Source organism: Kickxella alabastrina (assembly GCF_025024165.1).
Source record: "Kickxella alabastrina strain RSA 675 chromosome Unknown BX661scaffold_32, whole genome shotgun sequence".
Taxonomy (NCBI): Eukaryota; Fungi; Kickxellomycota; class Kickxellomycetes; order Kickxellales; family Kickxellaceae; genus Kickxella; species Kickxella alabastrina.
In genome coordinates, this window is record NW_026251503.1 from 1 (window position 1) to 22,554 (window position 22,554).

The 22,554-nt window shown below is 49.7% G+C and overlaps 8 protein-coding genes across 8 annotated transcripts; 4 read left to right on the forward strand and 4 right to left on the reverse strand.

The window, feature by feature from the left end:
* Window positions 1–5: 5 nt before the first annotated feature.
* Window positions 6–551, forward strand: BX661DRAFT_188590 (Tat binding protein 1-interacting protein-domain-containing protein; the record flags this gene model as incomplete). Its single annotated transcript, XM_051537438.1, has 1 exon — window positions 6–551. A coding segment is annotated over one exon (546 nt), but the record flags the coding sequence as incomplete, so codon positions are not given.
* A 1,886-nt stretch (window positions 552–2,437) lies between these two features.
* BX661DRAFT_188594 (uncharacterized protein) lies at window positions 2,438–5,621 on the reverse strand. The gene has a single exon (XM_051537439.1). It carries the CDS (start codon window positions 5,480–5,482, stop codon window positions 2,492–2,494), a length of 2,991 nt encoding a protein of 996 aa, XP_051388867.1. The 5' UTR covers window positions 5,483–5,621; the 3' UTR covers window positions 2,438–2,491.
* A 1,297-nt stretch (window positions 5,622–6,918) lies between these two features.
* On the reverse strand, window positions 6,919–8,499 carry BX661DRAFT_156672 (uncharacterized protein). Its single transcript, XM_051533279.1, has one exon. It carries the CDS (start codon window positions 8,389–8,391, stop codon window positions 6,982–6,984), a length of 1,410 nt encoding a protein of 469 aa, XP_051388868.1. The 5' UTR covers window positions 8,392–8,499; the 3' UTR covers window positions 6,919–6,981.
* Window positions 8,500–8,995: 496 nt separating this feature from the next.
* On the forward strand, window positions 8,996–10,186 carry BX661DRAFT_146484 (histidinol-phosphate aminotransferase; the record flags this gene model as incomplete). Its single annotated transcript, XM_051533171.1, has 1 exon — window positions 8,996–10,186. One exon carries the CDS (start codon window positions 8,996–8,998, stop codon window positions 10,184–10,186), a length of 1,191 nt encoding a protein of 396 aa, XP_051388869.1.
* Window positions 10,187–11,856: 1,670 nt separating this feature from the next.
* On the forward strand, window positions 11,857–12,550 carry BX661DRAFT_133945 (vacuolar import/degradation protein Vid24; the record flags this gene model as incomplete). The annotated part of the gene is made up of 2 exons (XM_051532631.1): window positions 11,857–12,024; window positions 12,323–12,550. Coding segments are annotated over 2 exons (396 nt in total), but the record flags the coding sequence as incomplete, so codon positions are not given.
* Window positions 12,551–12,662: 112 nt separating this feature from the next.
* On the reverse strand, window positions 12,663–14,426 carry BX661DRAFT_188598 (actin-domain-containing protein). The gene has a single exon (XM_051537440.1). It carries the CDS (start codon window positions 14,292–14,294, stop codon window positions 12,717–12,719), a length of 1,578 nt encoding a protein of 525 aa, XP_051388871.1. The 5' UTR covers window positions 14,295–14,426; the 3' UTR covers window positions 12,663–12,716.
* Window positions 14,427–14,654: 228 nt separating this feature from the next.
* BX661DRAFT_226794 (uncharacterized protein) lies at window positions 14,655–18,620 on the forward strand (the record flags this gene model as incomplete). Its single annotated transcript, XM_051538978.1, has 6 exons — window positions 14,655–14,788; window positions 14,933–14,998; window positions 15,139–15,270; window positions 15,759–16,598; window positions 16,630–16,680; window positions 16,987–18,620. The coding sequence occupies exons 1-6, from the start codon at window positions 14,746–14,748 to the stop codon at window positions 18,618–18,620; spliced, it is 2,766 nt and encodes a 921-aa protein (XP_051388872.1). The 5' UTR covers window positions 14,655–14,745.
* A 668-nt stretch (window positions 18,621–19,288) lies between these two features.
* On the reverse strand, window positions 19,289–20,004 carry BX661DRAFT_68641 (uncharacterized protein). The gene has a single exon (XM_051539413.1). It carries the CDS (start codon window positions 19,824–19,826, stop codon window positions 19,425–19,427), a length of 402 nt encoding a protein of 133 aa, XP_051388873.1. The 5' UTR covers window positions 19,827–20,004; the 3' UTR covers window positions 19,289–19,424.
* Between the last annotated feature and the right edge of the window lie 2,550 nt (window positions 20,005–22,554).

The window sequence follows — 22,554 nt, forward strand, 5'->3', positions numbered from 1 at the left end:
GCCAGCTCCATGGGCTTGTATCGCCAGCGCAGGCCAAAAAGCTTCTCAACGACTTGGCTGAAGAGGGCAAGATAATAGTTAAGACCAACAACAAGCTGCAGATATTCTACGCCAACCAGGACTCTATCGAAGTTCCCAACATCGAGGATGCAGAGGAGGAGGAGGAGTCGATCAGAGAGATGGAGGAGCGCATGAACAAACTCAAAGAGGATAACAAAGTGTTGAGCGGACGGTTGCAAGGGTTGAATAGTGCCCTGACTGATGACCAGATGCGCGAGCTCATCGCCAAGAAAACGCTGGAGATGAAGACAAACGAGGAAAGGCTGGTCCAGATGCGGTCGGGCGATGTCATTTCTCCTCAAGAGAAGAAGAAGATTGACACAGAGTACAATGCGATGGTTAAGCAGTGGGCTGCCCGGAAGCGAATGTTCAAAAACATATCTGACGCCATTGCTGAAGGGTATCCGGGAAAGCTCAAAGATTTGTTTGAGGATCTGGGCGTCGAAACAGACGAAAACTGCGGAGTTGACATTTCCATACTGACCAAATAAAATTTTCTGCGTGTTCGTTTCCTTTATATTTTTATGTTGACATAGTCATTGACAAAAACTTTTATCCAATCAGCAACTTAGCACTAACAAGCGCAGTAACTTAACAGCGATACTCGATACATCGAGCGATCCAACATACATGCAGTGAAATGTTTTTATATGTAGTTTTTCAAATAAAATAATAAAAATATTGAGTGCATACAAAAAGTGTATAAATATAGAGCAGCCCGGACTAACAATTCAAAATGTTAAACATTACACTCAGTGTTCTACATCCTCTTGCCTCATACACTTACAAACACACATTTACAAGCATACATACATACAATTATCACTTTTAAACATGCCTAACTCTGCTGTCACTTTTATTGCTGCCCTTGCTGCCGCTGTTGTTGTTATTGCTCCTGGCGCCACTGCCAGCCCGATTCTGCCATTTGTTGGTGCTCCCGGATTTTTTGGAACTGGCTTTGTCGGGCCATTGACCACTGGCTTTGCCACTGGCGCTGCCATTGCCGGAACTGCTGGCTTTCCGTTTGTGAACACCGCAGCAATTGCCACCGGCGCTGCTGTCGCTGGCACCGCTGGCTTCCCGTTTATCAGACGCGATCATTCCACTGGCGATCATCTGGCCAAGCGCTGCGGCGGCGGCTGGGGAGGTTGCGGTGGAATTGGGTGTGGCGGCGGCTGGGGCTGGGGCGGCTTTCCATTTGCGGCCAACACCGTGAATGCATTTGACCGCGACTTTTACGCTGCCAATTTCAATGACAACACGCTGTTTGTCAACAACCAAAACGCCAATGTGGTCAGCGACAACGTGCACGCCCTCAATACTGCCAACGTAATTTCTTGATTTGGTCAAATTCGGAGTGTCAACAGCAAACACCGCAATAACATTAGTAGCAGCAATAGTAACAAAAAATAAATATGTACATTCGCCCAAATCGGGCTTTAGCATATTTACTCGATTTTAAATATGATTTTTTCCATTGTTTTATACATGGACAAGCATTGCTATAAATTCAACTTTAATGCTCAACAAATTAACTTGTTGCTGTTAATTCCTGTGATTTTAAGTGGTGCCAATAATAAAAAAGATAAAATAGGCAGATGAATCAAGAAAATATGGATAAAACATATGTACAAGCAAATTTTGGATTGCATTCATATATTTGACATTTGAAAATAGGCTTTATGTAAATTATTTGTTGAACTTCCAGACAAAAACTTGTATATATAAAGCAACAATGCGCGTCTCATATTCCAGGTATTCAGTATCCTCACAACACTGCTCACTCAGCTAACACTTTCCACTTTAGATTAAATACCAACTACAACCGCAACATTTACAAACATGCTTTGCTTTGCCACTACTATCGCCACTCTTGCTGCCATTGCTGCCTTTATTGCGCCTGCTGCTAATGCCAGCCCCGTTTCTGCCAGCTACCAGTCCACCGAAAACACTTGCGGGAGTGGCAATGTCAACGGTGGCAGTGCTTATGGCAATGCTTATCCTTACAACGCAGGATACAACAACAACGTCTACCCCTACGGCGGAGCATACGACGCGTACAATAGCTACGGTGGTACTGGAAATTACGGCGGTGCTGGCAACTATGGTAATATCGGCAACTATGGCAATATCGGCGACTATGGCAATATCGGCAATTATGGCGGTGTTGGTAACTACGGTAGTGTTGGCAGCTACGGAAGCTACGCATCGGGCTTTCCAATTGCGCTCAGCACGGTCAACAACTTTGACCGCGACTCCTTTGCTGCTAACTACAACGACAACACTTATTACGCCAATAACAAGGACGCCACCGTAACTAGTGACAAGGTCAGCTCCTCCAACAGCGCCAACGTCATTGCTTAAAGCAATTGTGGTCTTAAATTTAAATTTTTATAGATTCATAGAAATTAGAACAATACAAATTAGAGTATTAGATAAACTTGCGAATCCATTTGGACATGCCGTTGTTGCAGTGTTCAATGCTTGAAGCTGGGTAGTACAACTCGTCTGTCTCTATGACAGTCTCGTAGGCGACTCCACTTTTGTTCAACAGCTTGATTTTAACCAGTACACCAGGCACATAATCAGACACACCGATTTGGTCTTTGAGCAATTTGCCGGCAAATTGCTGACAACCAGTCTGCGTATTTTGAATTGCGGCGATCAAGTCGCTCGTATTTTTAATCGGAACCTGGTTGATGTGCGTGATCATCTGCGGCCAAGAAATATGGCTGGCTGGCGAGCTGACGCCAGTCCGCGAAATATAGATGCCGCTGGACGGCCACTTGCGCTGCTTGTAGTTAAAACCGTCGTAATCTATAATGCACATGCCTGCCCAATACACAACCTGACTTGTAGTTTTATCGCCGATTTGCATTAGTTTCGGCCTAAGAGTATGCTCAGCACCCTCGCGGCACACCAAAAGTTCTACAGGACTGTCTTCGTAAAATGCAGCAAGACTGGATACGCCGTCAACCCATTTGCCGTTGGCCTTGAGAACAATATCGTTCACATGCAAGTCCTGGGAATCAGATCCCGAGGTCGGCGCCCTACGGACAACAAACATTGAGCGCACATAGGGGACCGCTTGTGAAAACTCATCCGCACGCTGGCCACTCAGACCGTACATGCGGGCGTTCAAAAGACTGAGCCTGGAGAACTCGACATTCAGGGAGTAAAGGTGCACCGAGCGCTGCTGCTTCAGTTTTTCAATTACCGACAATGTCTGCTGGATGTCGATGCCAAAGCATATGCGGTCGTTGCTGCCGCCGTCCATGCTGGCATTGGTATGGCTGACCCACATGGCGCGCAGGAAGCCGTCATTGTCGCAGATGAATGAGTTTGACATGGGGGTCGGGCGATCCTTCAGCAGTATGGCCTCGATGTTTAGTACTTGCTCGTGGTTTGGGTCCAGGTCGTCGAGTGGGACGAGGCTGCGCATTTCAACTTGTGTTTTGCACAGAATCGGAGTATCTCCAAAGTTTGGCACCAAGTACACGGCGCTGTCGCCGACTCGCAGTGTGGCGCCACCATCAGTACCAATAATCGGTGCCTCTTCTAAAGCGTTACCGGCAATCTCGTCTGGATTGTACCGCAGGTACGCAAAGCAACCAATGGGATCAATGTACTCGACGCAGGCCTCGACTTCAATGGAGTTTGCAATGGCAACAGTGACTGTGCCCATATACGAGGGAACGGCGGATTTGTCACAGACAATAATACCGTGTTCCTTGGACGCCACGTAGCCCTGCCCCTTGCTCGCCCAGGAAAAAGTGTTGCCGACCGGGGCCAGCCCGTAAAACTGGATATACACAATGCTCGAGTGCACCTTTTGAAACTGAGAGTGCGAGGCCTGCAGCGACACCGGTATGGCTGACAATTTGGTTGGCAGTGTTTTGGGCAATGCGGTGGGGCGGATGTTTTCCATGGACCAGTACCCGGAGTTAGCACGCCGCTGCATGATATCGTAGGAGTATGCGGAGGGAATACTCGGCAAGACACATATTCTGGAAAACCTGCCGCCGGACGTTGTAAGCACCTGCACCATAAATCCAGCACCATCCTCGACACCCAGAAGCAGCTCGACAAATGCATCGAGATTTTGGATAAACCGGTTGTTAAGATGCGTGATAATGCTGCCGCGTGCAATACCGGCGGACGTAAACAGCGTGTTGGCCTCGGCTACAAGAACGCCAGATAGGGGCACATGCATTGAGCTGGCAGCTAAGTATGAAACATCACACAGAACTATGTTGGTGCCGCGTTCACAGCAGCCTGTGCCAATACGCAGAAGCTTGGTTGGCGTAATGGCAAACAGATCGTGGACAGGCACAGTGACAGTTGTCAGGCAGCTGTTTCGGCAGATGGCCAACGACACAGATTCGCCGACAAAGCAGTCCAGGACGTCAAACAAGCTCTCAAAATCAAACACCTGCTTTCCATCAGCAGCATACACAACGTCATCGACCATCAAGAGGGACTCCACGGGTGACTCTGGGACGATGCTGGTAATTTTGAGCATGCCCCTGGTGTCGATGTACTCCGGATACTCGAGGCAAATGTCCATCAGCGGCAGTCCGGCCTTGACCAGCACCTCGGTGGGCTCAAATTGGAAGGTAGCCTGCAGAGTGCCGCGTGCCGGCATGTTGCCCAGCCGCAAATCGTTGAGAGTTTTTACAACCCGGTGCAAGGGTAGGAACAGCGACTGTTGGGTCTTGTGGATGCCGCCGACATTCAAGGCGACAGCATCGCCTTCGATGTCCAGCACAGGGGCGCCCGAGGACCCACCTCTTGTCCCCGCGGCAGCGACGCAGTGAAAAGTGTTGAACACATGGTAGTCAAAGCAGCAGCTGCCGGTAGCCTGTCGCCTTTTGGTATCAGCAATGGTCCCCGAGGACACCGAGATGGACTCGCCAGAGTCGCAGCTGATGACTCTGATTTCCATCCCCTCGACGGCTTTTTCCGGCGCCAGGCTAATGGGCAGCGGCGTGGCCCGCTTGAGCTCCGTAGGGTTGTAACGGAAAAAGGCAAAGTCCAAGACAGGGTCGTAGTACCAAGGCATCAAACGGATGCTCTCGGTGTTTTCGAAGCGCGCGTAGTGGGTTGATGGAGCGCTGGACATGACGTGCCGGTTAGACAGGATGATTCCTAGGTTGGCATCGACAACAAAGCCTGTGGCTGTGGAGTGGCTCATGGAGTGGGTGTCGAAGCTGACGTGGACGTCACAGGTGATGTGAACTACGGATTTCAGGGCGTGCTCAAACACTTGACTCCACCTGTCACGGCGCGCGGACGACGAAGACGACACAGAGCTGCAGCGGCTGAGTGGAGAGATGGGGCGGCCGTCAAAGCGTTCGGATGACCCGGGGGTGTGGACGGGCGTGGGGAGGTCGCCAATGGGTAAAGTGTCAATAAGCTCCATATTGTGTGTCAAAAAAGTTGAAGTAATAAAGTATTGTTTTAAACTGGCAGCGAATAAATAATTTTTTGGCAACGCAAGTGACGAAAGCTGTAACTGTAGAGAGCAAAGTAGAGTGGGAGTTTAGATAAAAGTAGTAGGGAGAGAGAGGGAAATTTTTTTTAAAAAAAAGCCTGCTCCTTGATGCAGTCTATTTAAAGTCCAAGAAGAAGGTGTACTTTATTATTGTTAGTGTAGAGCAAAGGGCGTTAAAAAAAGAAAATAATTAATTACGAAAATAATGTTTTGCAGTCAGTAAGTGAATAACGGCAAAAAGAAGTTGACTGGGGTGCTGTTTCTGCAGCTGTTTCTGCAGTTGATTCTTTCACTTTGTACATCAATTCTCTATAAATATTTATTTTTAATTAGGGCGGGAGTCAATAGAGCATCCATCATTCCGTGTTGAAATAAAGAGAGCAAATCTAGTTCATGTGGTGTGTTAAAAAGATGAAACAGGCACTTTCTTTGACCAGGCGCCCGGGATTCAGCAATAAACAAACATCCTAAGGCTTGTGGTTGATGTAAAGAGAATAGGAATGGGGAACGTCAAAGAGACATAATGGTAAAAGTGCAAAAGGGCAAAAATGCAAAAGGACAAAAATGCAAAAGCGCAATAGAGTAGCCTATTTAATGGGTTTATATTTTTTGCATTATGCTGTCAAATGAATTTTTTGACATGCGTCCAAAACGAAACAAAAACAAAAAAAGAAATTATTTAACAAAAACATTGAGAATCAAACATCCATATCTTGCAATTTTGCAATTTTGCAATTTTCAAGCATCAAGCATTAAGCAATAGCATAATTAGTTGAATGCGAGATAAGCACGCAACTTCACAATTGGTCATTTATCCATCCATCCATCCATCCATCCATCCATCCACTCATTCATTTCTAGAAATTAGAGCGATTTCTGGGCTCATGACCATGACCATTGTTCATACATTGAGTGTGAATGATTTTCAAACCTAATGTATGAAGTGGGCACATGCAGATATTAAAAAGCAAGCCTTTGAGAGGTTCTGAACACAGGAAAAAGCGTCTTTTTATTGTGCAAAAACAAGAAATAGAGTTGAATGTGTTTTTGTTTTTTTGCCGCACATGTGCTCGCATACTCAGCAGGTACAATTGCGATTGGCTTGCTGCTGCCACTATCATTTTTCCCAGCCTCATGATCGGATTTGAATGATAAAAATGCACCATGCACTGTGCAGATCGCAAATTGTCCATGTCTTTGATGCACACATCGGGACAATAAAGTCGAAGCGGCAGCTGAGTGCGTATGACGAAAGGCAGAGACCAATTTTTCCTTTGTGATGAGCGATTGGATGCAAGCGTTGCAGATATTGCTGATGATGCAGAGGGGGAGAGGCAGCAGCACCATGCTCAATTTGTAGATTTGGATTCGTCTTCAAAAGCAAAAAATTTTAAATAAAAAACCACGAATCAGGCCATCCATTCCACTCACGCATCATCATCTTCGTCGGCTAAAAAGAAGTGCTCAACCCGTTTGCGCAGCGCTTCATGCTTTGACTCGTCCTCCCCAGCCACAGGCTGCGCCGCCACCTGGCTGCGATAGCGGTCGACGCTGAACCCCGGCAGCTCCAGGCCGTCAGAGTCAGCAAAATGCAGAACGTCTTGGCACGAATAGCACAGGTGCGACGCAATGTCCAGCGCCACGCTGCCGCTGTCCGCCACAGGGCCATCCAGCCTCCGGAGGCCCTGGCCCTGCTGGGGGTCACTGACAGTCAGGCGGCTGCGCCAGGCCTGGGCCCCGGGCTCCACAGGCATCGCGCACACAATGCAGGGGCGCGCGCTAAGGGCCTCAGGGCTAGGCTCGAGCTTCTGCACAGTGCGGCAGACGGTGGACACGGTCGACGCAAAGTCGCGGTCGAGGCCGACGACGAAGGCCTCGGTCAGCCGGCCGATCGACGCGCGCGGCAGAGCACCGGTCGTAAATGTCGGCACGACAACGGTGCGCTGCGCAGTCCAGCGCACGAAAAAGGCGATTTCCTTCGACGTGAAGTCGCGCATCGGGCGCATGGCAGTCAGGCCGGCAAACCAGGACGACTCCGAGGAGACCTCCAGCGGCAGCGAGAAGCCGCGGCCGCGGCTGGTCAGGTCGACGATCTTCGTGGCAATGCGCGTGGCCGAGTCGCCCAGCAGCAGCACGTTGCAGCCGGCGGTGCGAGCCAGACGCACGAGAAGGAATGTCTTGAGCGCCTCAAGCATTGCCTCGCGGTTGGTTGCCGAGCCCAGGCCGGCAAACAGCCTGGCCAGCCGCTCCTTGGGCGCGACCTCTGCGGAGTCCGCGGGCCGCACGAGCTGCGCGCAGAAGCTGTCGATGCCAGCACCGGGCGCGATGTTCGCGCGCACAATCTGCAGCAGCACAGGCTGCTCGCCCTCTTCGCCCGCCGCAAACACGTCCTCGAGCCGGGCGCAGTGCAGCGCAGTGCCCTTGCCCACAATGCCCGCAATGCCGCCCTGGTCGCCCACAGGCGCGCCGAACAGCGCCGACTCGTCAACATGGCCGGCCACAATGTCGCCATAAAGCGGCTGTGCGGAGCCGCCCTTCATGGCCACGGTGCGGTGGTAGTCCAGCGTGAGCTGCAGCATGCTGCTGGACGATGCGCCGCCCGACAGAGCGACCATGGCGCGGTCTGTTGGCTGGCCTTCGGCGCGCTTGCGCGATTTGCTCAGAGCCGTGCGGAACTTGGCGATGCTGGCGCGCACAAAGCACGGCTTGCAGTAGAGGCAGCCGCGGATCACCACGTTGGGCTGCGCTGTCTTGCACTTGATGCACTTGCCCGGGACGCGCTTGCGCTCGAAGCGCGTCATTGGCGTGCTCGGAATGCCTTCGGAGACGTCGCACATTGTGGAAAATATAACGTGGGGGATGGAGGTGAGGATGGGGGTGGGGATGGGGGTGGGGATGGGGGTGGGGATGGAGACAGAGACGGGGACGGAGATGGGGATGGAGACAGAGCTGGGGGCGGAGATGGGGATTGGATCGCGCAAAGAAAGTGGTGGTTGTGCAAAGTGAGATGTGGCAGAAGTAAAAAAGGAGCAGTAGCCGAAGGAAAGGATTCAAACAAAAGGGCAGCAACAACAATGGAGCCGGGTGATTTGTGGCTGCTCCCCCCGGCACACGCTCCCGCGCGCAAAATTGCCGGTGCATTCCCAGCAAGTGCAGAGAGTGTAGCTTGTGGGTGGCGGCTGTGAGCAGCACGTGTTGGATCTGGGCCTTGGCCAACTTCGATTTGTGGGCCAGGGCGGCGTAAGATTGATTGGTCACATATGTGCGAGGTGACTCACGCCTCCTAATCTGTTCAAGAAGAAAACAGACGAAAAACCGTTTTTATCGGGATCCCCTCCCCAGCTGCCGCAGAACAAATCTCGCCTCCACTCACCACACTTTATCTGCTTTGGCCACTCACTCCCGCTTGCTAACCACACACAAAAGACTCTTACAACAGCAATGCCCGCCCCAGCCCCATTCGACATCAAGCACATCATCCGGCCAAACATCCTCAGGCTCGAGGCGTACCGCTGCGCGCGCGACGACTACAGCGAGGGCATTCTGCTCGACGCCAACGAGAACAGCTACGGGCCAGCGTACCAGACGTCGATCAGCGATAGCGGCGCAGTCACGTCGCAGGTCTGCGCGCAGCAGCTGCACCGGTACCCGGACCCAATGGGGCGTGCCGTCAAGCAGCGCGTGCTGCAGCTGCGGCCAGAGGTGCCCAGCATCGACAACGTGTTCCTGGGCGTGGGCAGCGACGAGGTCATCGACCTTCTCGTGCGCATAACGTGCCAGCCTGGGCGCGACACCATCCTGGTGACGCCGCCGACGTACGGCATGTACAACGTCGTGGCCAGCATCAACGACGTCAACGTCGCCAAGGTGCCGCTGCTGCTGGAGCCCGGGCGCGAGTTCCAGCTGGACGTCGACGCGGTCATCCGCGCGGCGACGCAGGACCAGACGGTCAAGATCGTCTGGCTGTGCTCGCCTGGCAACCCGACGGGCACGCGGCTGGCCGAGGCCGACATCCGCCGCGTGCTGGAGTCCGAGTACCGCGGGCTGGTGGTCGTCGACGAGGCGTACGTTGACTTTATGCGCGCCGACCGCGGCGTGTCCTGCGCGCGGCTGGTGGCCGAGTACCCGAACGTCGTGGTCATGCAGACCATGAGCAAGAGCTTCGGGCTGGCCGGCATCCGCCTGGGCCTGGGGCTGGCCAGCAGCGAGCTGGTCGCGTACCTCAACAGCGCCAAGGCGCCCTACAGCCTGTCGACGCTGGCGCTGGACGTGGCGCGCGACGCCCTGAGCCCCGAGGGCATCGCCAGGATGCGCGCGGTTGCCGCCGACCTGTGCCGCCAGCGCGACGACGTCCTGATCCCTGCGCTGCGCAGCCTGCCGCACGTGGCGGCCATTGTTGGCGGCAACGACGCCAACTTTGTGCTGTGCCGCTTTGCCGACGCGCAGGGCCGCGTGTCCAACGAGATCGCCAAGGGCCTGTACACCGAGATGGCCGAGAGCAGGGGCCTGGTCGTGCGCTACCGCGGCGGCGACTACGGCTGCGAGGGCTGCCTGCGCATCACCGTCGGAACGCCCGCCGAGAACCGCGTCGTTATTGACACAATGCGCACGCTGCTGTCCGCCATTGCCTGAATGCAACCCCCCTTCCCCCGCCCCCGCCATTGGTTCCAGGCATGCAGCTGCCGCCTGTGGCTGCTGTCCCTTTTCTATTTTTTGAATCGGCGGGAGCGCCGGAAAAGGAGCGTAGCGCAGCGTGCTTGCGATTGCTTTCTGTTGCTCAGGAGGCGCGTGGCACGTGCGCTTAGTTTTTATTTATTTTTCTTGGTCACGAGCGCAGCTTGCATTTTTCACCCTCATCTGGAAACTGGGTTGGCCCGCCCCTCGATTCACGCTGGCGCAGACGTTAACGCTTTTGCGCCGTCCTGGCGAGCGCTGCTGAGGCATCCATCCCACATATAAATATAAATACCTCGGCCTCTTCTGTCCGGCGTAAAGCAGCCTGCAATACCTGCCACCAGCATGCTCAACAACGCCTCCTTTTTTGCTCGTATTTTTCACTCGCACATTATTTGCTGCTCACTAGAAAAAACAATTGACCAACCGGCATCACCAACAGCTGGCCCAAGAAAGCATATTTTACTCGGCTTTAATTACTGCCCGCCCAAGCGCGTGACATACATATTTGTTCAAATAGCCATTTGACTCTAACACCGCCTGTGCTCTGCTCTGCTTCTTTTTCTTCTTTCCATACGTTATTTTTCTATTTCAAAGCCCACTGCCATCTTCAATTCTCTCTTTCTCCACTGCTGCCACCAGACATGCCAGTCATAACCAATCGCAGAGTCAGCGAAAATCGCGGCGGCCGGCGCCGGCTGAGCTCTGCCGCCGTTAGCGGATACACAACAGGAGGCGTTGGAATGGGTCCGACACGCAGCATGAGTCCTCGGGCAACCGCCTACCCCACACTGCGAACCGCCGACTGCAAGCCCAGCGGGGCATCCCCTTCGCCCACTGCTGCCACACGAGGCCTGCTGTCGCGCTCGTTGCAGCCACAGCCAAACGCTTTACTTATTGGGCCTGGTGCTGGAGCGGCGGCATTTGACGGCGCTGGGGCTTTGCGGAAGCCGACGCGGCCTGCGCCAGTCGACGTTGGCAGCAGCGGCCTTCCGTCGCCCAGCGCCTCGCCCAACATGCGGTGTGCCAGCCAGATGCCGGCAATGTCGCCGTCGCAGTCGCAGTCGCCGTTTTTGCTGCACGAGGGCAGAGCCTTCTTTGGCACCAGTGGCTCCGAGCAGCAGCAGCAGCAGCAGCAGCAGCGACAAGGCGAGCACGGTGTTTCTCTGATTAATGTGACGTCGGCTGCCAGCGGCAAATCATCGCTGTCGCCATATGCGCAGAGAAGCACCGTCGGATTGCCGCTGTCCATTTCCACTGGTGCGTGTGGCCATCCGCGTGCTGTGGATATTCGCGGCGGCGGCCAGGCCGGTATTTTCCCCAACGGCGGCATGTACTCGCCGCCTGAGGACTCCAACATCACCATGGGCGGCGCCATGCATGGCTCTTCGCCTACAGCGGACAGCGACATTGACTACGACGACGACGACGACGACCTCGACCCTGGCTATACCTCGGAGTTTGAGGAGCGCGACAACGAGCTGCTGCCGACATCAGAGCAGCTTATATTCTCGCAGGCGTGGAGCACTTGGCCAACGTCCTTTCACCACTTGTACTCGGGCTCGCAGTTCTCTGGATCGCAGTCGAATGGCAAGCGCAGCTATGAGGTCGATGTGAGCTTGCAGTATGTCGATATGGGCGTTCCTGAGCTGTGCGGCCACTTTACTATCCGCGGCCTGACCAGCGAGCTGCCCACCCTGACCACGTATTTTGACGCTCAGATTGTTGGCACTGCGTCCAACTCGTTTGTCACTAACCAGTGGGAAGCCACTGTTGACACTGATCGCACTCATTGGGTAAGTATTTTTTCTTTGCTTGTTTTTTTCTCTCATTATTTTTGTATTGGTTGTCGCAGAGCCGTACCGCGGGCGCAAGTTATTTTGTCGATGTTGCGTATGGCGTGTTATTACGCCTTTGGGCCTATGCACCTATTATTTTTTTGCCGTGTGCCGCGTGTGTGTCCGCCTTGCATATTGCTTCTACACACATAAATACGTACATATGCAACATAAGCTGGACAAATATGTACATTTATATATTATCTAATTAATTTGCAATTCGCCATCATCTCTCCTGCCTTTATACCTCCAATAGAGCTTCTTTCCGGCGTTTATGCAGTATCGAAACCGCTTCAACTCGAAGGACTTTAACTACAAACTGGGCACCTCGGATAAATTCGTTTTTATGAGATGGAAGGAGCGCTTCATCGTGCCAAACTACAAGCTCAGCAAGATCAACGGCGCCAGCTACGATGGCTTCTATTACGTGTGTTACGACCGGGAGGAGGCTGCAGTCACCGGTTTTTACTACCACAAGGAGTCAGACCAGTACCAGTGCTTGAAGCTCAAGCACAAGAAGCAAACGTCGTTTGCCCAATTTGAGCTGGCTTAGCTTTTCGTTTTTTAATATTGTGCCTTTCTTATTCTTTTTTTTCTGTTCTCTTCTTACATTTGTACCAACATTAAACGCTTTAACATTTTTGCTAGCACTAGAATGACTTTGTGTGGATAATGCTGGGTCCGTTCTCGTTGTACTCGATCCGAGTGACGTTGTGCCTCGAGTCATTCAGCGTAATCTTGGCCACAATGCAAGCGCCGAGGAATGCCGACCAGTGCCCGCGGTTGCGCCAGCCGACAAAGTACTCTGGCAACGACGCGAACTTAATCTCGCGCGACTGCGAGTTTGCAAAAATGTTGCTTGTCGGCAGGACTGTAGTCTCAAGCTCAAACTGCAAAAAGCCCTTGATTCCGGCAAACTGCGACGAACCACCGACCACATGGATACTCTCCCACAGCGACGCACGCCTCTCCAGATCGCATGCCAGCACAGCCTGCTTCATCAGGCTGACCAGTGGGACGTGGGTGGGCGGAGAGCGAATGAGGATCTCGGGTGCCTTGTGCAGAACGTCCCTGGGCAGTGTGTATTTCTTGCCCAAGTACTTGAACGACGGCACGTCACTGGCCCCGTTGCCACCATTGCCGCTGTTGTTGCCCTCCTGCTGAGCAGCTTCGCTGTCGGCGGCGGCGGCGGCGGCGGCAGTAACCGAGGAGGAGGAAGCGGAGGTTCCGCTGGCAGAGGCTTTCCCATTAGAGACGCCCGTGCCCGAAAGCAACTGGAATTTGCAAAGCCCAGACTCCTTCACTGCCTGGGCAAAATCCAGCGACACATGCTCTCCGTCCATCTGCGCACGCAGACCCTCGTCCGCATCCAACAGCTCACGCAGCCTCTCAGTGACAGCGCTTCCGGCAATCGTGCTCTGCGCAACAGAGTTGTAAACGATGCAGTTATCCACAACGGCCGATACTGTAGTCACTGAGTGGCCGAAATCCACCACTAGCCCGGAGATCGCACCATTCCCGTAAACAGCAAGCAGGGGTTGCTCCATTATTTCAACACTGGGGGCGTTCAGATCCTCAAAGGCCACCTGGGTCAACGCCTCGTGATCCACCTTGGACCACTGCGGCGGAACGCTGAACATAATCGGGCAGTAGTTGTCGGATATACGAATACCCAACTCCTTCACGAGAATGTGCCGCAGGAGCGCTGAGAGCAAATCCCAGTCTTGCACCCTGCCTGCTTGGATTATGTCCACGGTGGCTTCGAGGAGCCCAGGGTCAATAGTTTCTAATGCTGTGCCAAATATGTAGCTTGGCTCGGCTGGCTCGTCGGTGTCCTTTGTGCTGCTGCCTGGTGCGGCAGGATCATCTTTTTTCTCCGCATCCTTTTCTTGAGAGTCAGTCCCCTCGTTCTCACTCTCCGTTGATGCTGGTGGTGGTGGTGGTGATAATGCTGCTGCTGCTTGCTCCTGTTGTTCCTTAGTCTGTTCCCTAGTATGTTCCTGCCCCTGGTCCTGCTGCTTCTGAAGCTTTGATTCTTGCTCGGAGCTCTTGTCGAGTGGTGACGCTGCCTCGTCAGCTTTCTCTGCCTCCTGCTTAAGAATGCCCGCGCGTGTGCGGATCTCCACCGACGGCAGGATGTTCACGTCTGTCGTATCCCTCAGTGCCTTGGTCGTGTAGCCGCCAATCTCAATAACCACAAAGTTCCTCTCTTGATGAGTAACAGCCATCCTTTTTGTTATTGTTATTCAAGGTAACAATAAAATAAATAAATAAAAGATGAAAGTGTGCTTGTTTTTATAAAAAAAAAATGTGTGTGTATGTGTGTGTGTGTGTTTTTGTCTTAATGTAAACAATGCGCGTGGAAAGAGCAGGTGGTTAACACGACACAAGATGAAAATTTTGAATTGTGCGTTTATTTTGTTATGTGGGCTTATGGCTGGAAAAGGCGTGTTGTAAATGTCACATGATATGCTTTGTGATCTCAAGATCTCAATTTTTTTTCAATCTGCGCACAAACAAAAGAAAGAAACAAAAGCCACGTTGCCCTTTTGCTCTTTTTTTCTTCATTCAAATTTTTTATTTATTTAATTTCACACTATTGGCCAATTCTGTATTCTATAATTAAAATTCCAATTCCAATTACAAAAAAAATACACTTTATCAATTTCGGGTTCAACCATGTCCAGACATAGAGCAGTTAGAAACCTTGACCTTGAAGAAGGTAACTAGAAATGAGAGAATATACGCCAAATTTTTTCAAGCCACTCGCAGTTTTTTATTATTGAAAAAATAGCTTGCCGACAAATACAACGCAAAAATAAAAAGCACGACTAAATCTTTTGGTATATGACATTCATACATGTAGAGTTTTACGACGAGGAGGACGGTGCCGCTTACGACGAGCTGCAGGATTTGACCGATGAGGAACAGAGTAAGTTAAACATTCCTGTCATTAATGTTTTTCAAGTACTGAAGAAACCTTTTAACTTTCACATGAATTTTCATTGGACATTTTTTTTAAAAACGAGACACTTTGTTAATATTGCTTTTTTCTTACATAATTGCGTGTAGTCAAGTTGCAAAAGGGACTAAAGGCGGTGAAGGACACTCTCGGGCCGAATACAGGAATTGAAGACCAGGATATTAAGGAGTCGCTGTGGTACTATTATTTTGACGAAGCGGCGACCATCGCATGGCTGAGAAGTAAGCGTTTAATTGACTGCTGGCAACAATCCTGGGGTTTAATTAAAGATTTTCTTTACTAATTATACCCTGTTCATTTTGTTTTACACCCCCTACTACATTTCATATAGAGACGTACAATTTGAAGTCCAAGAGTAAGTTATACATGTTATTTCATTCCCTCATTTTTCATTTTTTCATTTGTCTACTTGTATGTCTAGATGTGCTCTCTAAATATCCAAATTTGCCACTGTTTTCTTTTATTTATTTCCTGTATATTTTATTGGCATCTCTTCCCCTCCCCTTCCTCCCTCCCTCCCTCCCTCCCTGCCTGCCTGCCTCATCCTCCCGTGCCTCCCAATCTCTCTTTTCTTCTTTTTTCTCTCCTATTTTTCCTTCATTCTCTTTTGAAACGGCACGATACTCTTGGCGTTTTTTTGACATTGCTTTTTCCCAATGGTATTGAAGAATAGTGGATATGGACAATGTCTACGATGCTCAAGTCTCAGCGCTACTGCTTAATGCGCGCCATCGCCCCGGAAATCACCCAGCACAGAAACGACAGAAGCCGCAAACCAGCATAACAAAATCACTGACACCGCCAACACTATCCGGACTTGCTGGACTGGCAAAGAATAAGCCCGCGGGCCTGGGATCTCTGTCATCCTTGTCATCAACGGGCTCTTCACTGAGGTCGCTGGCATCTGTTTCCTCTGGAAGCAACGGGCTAAGCAAGCTATCTCTTGGTTCGCTGAGCAGCATCCGCACATCATCACCCTCGGCGACAGCCGAATCGACAACAGCAAACCCGCCGTCTGTGGTTGGCAAAGCACTGGCTGCGCTGAAGACGCGCCCAATCCAACCCGCCAGTTTAGGAAAGCTTAGCATCGGTGGGATTCAGGGGCTCTCGCTTTCTCAATTGGCATCTAGGCCCGGGCTTCAGGCGAGGCAGCCGACGTCCAACCCGGTGCTAAAGAACTTTGCCGGACGGCAACTGCCAGCGCTCAAAAGCGTGGCCTTGCCGGCTGCCAGGGCGGGCACACAAGACTTGGCTGCGGATTCACCGGTTGCGAGCGCACAACCATCCTTGCTAGCTAATTTTATTCTCAATGGCGTTGCGCCAAACAGCAGCAACAGCGAAGCTTGTGAGTCGACTACAGCGGCGGCGGCAGCGTCACAGGCATCTTTGGCCGTTGTCGATGGGCTCAAGCGCGAGATACAAGAACTGCTCGACCAGATTCCTCAAAGTAGCAGCAATTCGTCCAAAAATTTGCAACTGTCTAAGCATCAAATCACTGCTGGCCACCCGTCACTCATTCGTATGCTTGTGGATAAGTCGACGGGCACTGGTGTCGGGCGATTTTCCTTTGACACGCCTAGCCCTGATGACCGGGTTCTCGCAGCTCAAAGCAGGGCTGTGGGAGCCAGCTCGTCTATCAGCAGCAGCTCTTCCACTCGATGATTGACTATATTTCTATTCCCAAACATTTGCAACGCTTTTTCTTCTCACATCACACCTGATGGTCAAACAGGGATTCTGCATGAATTCCTCTGTTTTGGCCAGCAATTGCTCACTCTTGTAATATCATGTTGCAACATTGTAAAAAATTATGTATTTGGGCTCACTTGTATATAAATAACAGTTTGCTTTTACTCACGCTAAGTCACATTTTGATCCTGGTGCATCGGTCTATCTGCTCATAAATTGCAATATAGAGGCGCCTGTCGCACCCGCAGCAAAGCCTGCCAAATCAAGCGCTGCCAAGAATGCCACTGCATCCCCTTCCTCCTCAAAACCCGCAGCATCAGCGGCTGTATCCGTATCCAAGGAGATTGGCCAGCTGAAAATTGGGGACACTAGCCGGCCGCATTCGCAGCAGAGCAACGTCGAAACTCATGTGTCCGCCACCACCCCCACGGACGAGTCCTCAGCGCCGCCGCAGCAGGTCAAATCAAAGAAGTGCATCGATGTGATTGCCGCGTACTCCAAGGAGCAAAAAAACCGTGAAACTTTGAATCTAGTCGTCGTGGGACACGTCGATGCGGGCAAGAGCACGCTTATGGGCCATTTGTTGTATGCCATGGGCCAAGTGAACGAGCGCGCAATGCGGAAGTTTGAACGCGACTCTGAGAAGATAGGCAAGGGGTCGTTTGCCTACGCCTGGGTGCTTGACGAGACCGAAGAGGAGAGATCGCGCGGCGTAACGATGGACATTGCGACTAGCTCATTTTCGACAAAGAATCGCAAGTTCACTTTGCTTGATGCGCCCGGACACAGGGACTTTGTACCCAATATGATCTCTGGTGCCAGTCGCGCAGATGTGGCTATTCTGGTCGTCGACGCGTCGATGGGCGAGTTTGAGTCCGGGTTTGACGGCAACGGTCAGACACGCGAGCATGCCATTCTCATCCGCTCGCTGGGTGTGCGGCAGCTGGTGGTGGCGGTCAACAAGCTGGATGTCGTTGGATGGAGCCAAGAGCGATACGATGAGATTTCGGGCAGACTGCTTGACTTTTTGACTGGCTGTGGGTACCTGAAGGAGGATGTGCGCTTTGCACCCGTCAGTGGGCTCAAGGGTGTCAACCTTGTGCGCCGAATCGACGCGGCTAATGGCGAGGCGGCTCCCAGTGAACTAACATCTTGGTATACGGCAGCAGCAGCGGGGGACAGCAATGTGATTCCTGGAGCGGGTCCGTGCCTGGTGGACCTGATTGACACGTTCACCATGCCGGAGCGACCTGTGAGCAAGCCTTTCAGACTCGCAGTGACGGATTTCTTCAAGGGCGGGTCCTTCAGCAGTGGCAACAGCGTGAGCGTCAGCGGCCGCATAGCGCAGGGCCATGTTCAGATTGGAGAGCAGATTACACTGGTTCCTAGCGGATCCACTGGAGTGGTAAAATCCATTGATGTGGACTACGAGGCCGAAGAGTGGGCGGTAGCTGGTGACTCTGTGGTCCTGATGATCCAGGACATTGACATTCAGCAATTCTCTATTGGGTCTGTTGTCTGCGCCTCAGCACTCACATCCAAGCCTATCCAGGCTGTGACACGGCTAGAGGCGCAGCTGGTGGTGTTTGATCCACAGGTGCCAATTACCAATGGGTTCCCGGGACTAATGCATATCCAAAGCTTGAACGTGCCAGCGGTCATCCACAAGATCATCGAGACGTTTGACCAGCGCACAGGCGAGGTTGTCAAGAAGCGGCCAAGGCATATTAGGAAGGGAGCGACAGCGCGGGTTGAAATCAGAACTGAGACTCCAGTGTGTTTGGAACTTTTCAAGGACTCGAAGGATTTGGGCCGTGTTATGCTGCGCAAGAACGGCGAGACCATTGCGGCGGGAATAGTGACTGCTCTTTATTCGCAGTGACAAAAGTATTATAATAGGCCAAGGCCGATTTTGGATTTAAACGTTTATTGTTTACAATATCTAAAGTATTTATATTGACAATTAGCACGAAAGGAAATATTCTGGAATTCATTTTCCTATTTTACCTTGCTATAAAATGTATTTTAAATTTATTTGTAATAGCCAGGTTGAATTTCTGAAATCCCATTTTTTGTTATCTGTGTACAAGCCTTGTCTACACTGGTGTTGATTGCACCAGCTCGTGGCAAATGTATTTTTTGGCCAGTGTATTGGCAGTTGGGCATCCTTTTTACAGCTAATGTCGCACCAGTATACATTTAAGTTTGCTGCCAACATTGATAATAATTTGAATAAATGTGCAAAGCTAAAAGTTAAAATTATATTTACGGAACATAAACATTATGTCAACAATACATTTTAAAATTATTCGGGCGAGCAAATCCAGTTTCAAAGGGGGAATATTGAGTGTGCTTTCCACGGTTGATGTCAGATTTGATTGCGAATTCATTTTCCCCGCCACCGGTGGCCAGTGACGAGGAATTTAGAGTATCTATTAAAAGGTAACTCTTGCAATTTTATTGCAGGCATATCGTATCATCATATAGCAACCGCCGAAGGCATCCTCAAACTCCCTAGTGTTCTCGGGTGGCCCGGCCCAACAAAAGGTCTCCAGTCAATCCCACAGCTACTAACATGACATGCAAACCAAAAACATCGCGACCCTCTCAAACCTGGGGATTGTTTTTATTCTCTAGTTTTGGCGTTTTACTCACCGGAGGTACTGGATAGAGATTATAAAACAATTCAAAAAATTATAGACCTTCCAGCACCCCCACAACCTTGAATTGCTGCTTCGATTCTGGCACCGGGGAAGCTGAAGGCTCTCAGCCTAGCCAAGCAGCTTACCAAACCACAACTCAATAGAGTTGTACATGTTGTGTACGGCCTTGCTCTCGCAAGGCAACAACTACGACGCGCATACGGAACGCAGGACTGTTGCCCTACACCAGCCCCGCGTAATACTTGCGGCGCTTTCGTCAATCTCCACAAAAAAGCAACACTCTCCGGTCCACTCGCAGCCCCAGCCGGCTGAGCGCTCGCGCATGGTCGGGTGCTTCCTTCGCTTCCACCCCCACTTAAAATAAGGGCTTGGCTCCAGATGAAGACCATCACACAAAGCTGTTCAGGGCCGTCAAAGTGGACCATTGATATGTGATGAAAGGAAGCAGATCAACCACAACAATGACAGCGGCCAAGAAAGGGACAACACAAAACAGGAGACGGATGCGCAGCCCCAGTAGGCGCTGAGTGGTGCACATCAAACACAAAGTTGCCGGAAGCAGAGGACCATCCGCCCCCACATTGACTCAGCAGGGGCCGGAAGCAGATTATAACACACTTTCTATTAAGCTCAGCAAGGGCCGGGGGCGTCGGCTGTCTGAACAACGGGCAGTTCTACCGGACAACACAGCACGAATGCCATGAGGTCTGATACCGGGACAATGACGTGGGGTGCCAAAGGTTGTATAGTTGGTTGGTACATTTCATACGTTCTTTGTGCATTACCTTATGACACAGTTGTTGAAGCGAGAGACGGTCATCAAATAAAAGGGAAAGTGAGGCAACCTGTGTGAGGAGAAAAAAGAGAACAGAGAGAGGAGGAGGTGGCCAGGAACTTGTCGCCCCCTTTTTATAGCCCTCCCATTTCTGCTTTTTTGGCGACCAGAAATTATTTATTCATTTTCATTTTTTACATTTTTTTCTTTTCTTTTTGTATAGTGCGGAAAAATGCGTACGCAAAAATAAAGAACTGGATACCATATGATGCACACGAAAATAAGTTGTTTTTTCCGCTCTCATTATAATTGCATTTGAAATTTTGAAATCCAATGAAGCAGCTCAGTTGCAGACAAACAATGAGTATAATTTATTTCGTTGCAATTGTTTGAAGCGGTCCTTTTTTGCGTGCCAATATACCAGGGGAAGGGGTGGCTGCGTTCCCTAAAATAATCCCGCCCAACAAAAAGTCCGTTTCAAATATAAAGACAATAAATAATTCACATTGGCTGTCAGAAAAAGCAAAAACCACCGCTCACCCTCACCAGAACATAAACACATGTGGTGCTTGGGTGCTTGCCATGTGCGGCCTCGCAGAGGTAATAGTATATTTGTAACTAGTGGGATCGTCTGTGTGTCGACCAAAATTACAGACATAATACACAGCAAATATAGAAGAATAAAAAGAGGCGAGCTTTTTGCGTGCGCTTACCACCACTTATTGTTGATATTAGTTCTAACTGGCACACATAAACACAATACCCGAGTGCCAGCACAACTTTCTTAGATATAAACTGACCTTTGCGTTTGCTCGGTGGGCAACCAATGCTACAGTTAAAGCTCAATTAAATAAAACTGTTGCCGAGCGCCAGCTAAAAAAATTTATTTTCATTTTTTAGTGATTGAAGAGGCATGCGGTGTCGATCCATATATATTTGTATATTTTCACTTTTGATATTTACCCCCAACAAAAAATAAAGAGAGGATAAATTACATGGTATATGGATATGTAGATAGTGTAAAGTGTAAAGTGTATACAGAAGTACAGTCATTTGATTTATCTTTAGCATCCTTGACGCAAATTAAATGCAATATGATGCTCTTGTGATATATGCATATTCCCAAGATATATGGAGAACATTTGATGGGTGCTAATAATAAAAAATATGGAAGGATCTAAGCTGAAAATTGAATTTAATGAATGACTTGCCCCACAGCATAAAATAAAAGAATTGGTAATGAACTAATAAAAAATCAAACAAGCAGGCAAATAAACTTGTGTCCAAACGAGGTGACTTGAGTGCATCTACCACAGTTGCTATCAGATTGCTTTATTCTTTATTATGCCTGTAACCATTTTGTTAGCAGAGATAATCAAATTTAAAAAAATGTCCAGCAACCATGGCGGGTATTTCCAGACTCTCTAATGACCCCAAGCACACGCCCTAAACACAACACAGCATAACAAACAGTATAAAAAACTACACAATTTATACAACTCTGACCGATGGTTTTTTATTTTTGCCTTTAGTCGTATTTATATGTTGGTCGTGGGAGGAAGAAAGGCAAATAATAAACATAAAAGTATTGGTTGGTCGTGATCAACTGATTAAGCAGTATTGGCTGCTTACCCAGACAAACACTCAATTAATAGTCACGCAGTGATCAAACAAAGTAATATGTTCTTCACATTTTCCGGTGCATAGCACTTATATTATAATACACCTTGATACATAGTAGTTTATCTACACATTCACAGAACGTCGCTTCCAGAATTCAAGTTATCTACTGTGCTTAATTATTTAGATACATTCAGTATCAACACATGTAGGCAATATAACTTGCAATATTGATAAGCCTCAAATTTTCCACTTGATTAGTTGATAAAGGACATAAAGGGCATCAATTTATTGACATATGATAAGCTAGGTAAAACCTAAAAAAATTAATAACATGGACATGCATATGTAAAATAATAATATCATAAAGCATTAACATCCTCATTTTGAAGAAATGGTTATAATTAACAATGGGTTTTTGGCGTCTGTTATTTCAAAAGAGTCCAGCAATAATGGGTATTTTAAAGCTATTTTTACTTTGATTTCTTTAATGGTATGGTGTGGAGCTACATGCACAAATCCAAAGCGTACGGTTTTATTATTTTCACTTTTAAATATATGAGATTTTCAAGTGAAAGATAGATGTCACTAGTAGCCTTTTTTAGTTCACCTACCATTTTTTGGCATAACATTCTATTATAATTAATATGATAATACTTCTACCTTTATGGTATCCGTCTAACCATTGCTGTTTTTTTGTAATATCCACGTTTTTCTCATTTATACATACACATTGTACCGCCTTGCTTTCTTTATCA

What these genes read in the sequence shown, in the direction of transcription:
- BX661DRAFT_188598 (XM_051537440.1), bottom strand. Translation starts at nt 14,294, where the DNA reads ATGGCTGTTACTCATCAAGAGAGGAACTTTGTGGTTATTGAGATTGGC.
- BX661DRAFT_68641 (XM_051539413.1), bottom strand. Translation starts at nt 19,826, where the DNA reads ATGGTCCACTTTGACGGCCCTGAACAGCTTTGTGTGATGGTCTTCATC.
- BX661DRAFT_188594 (XM_051537439.1), bottom strand. Translation starts at nt 5,482, where the DNA reads ATGGAGCTTATTGACACTTTACCCATTGGCGACCTCCCCACGCCCGTC.
- BX661DRAFT_156672 (XM_051533279.1), bottom strand. Translation starts at nt 8,391, where the DNA reads ATGTGCGACGTCTCCGAAGGCATTCCGAGCACGCCAATGACGCGCTTC.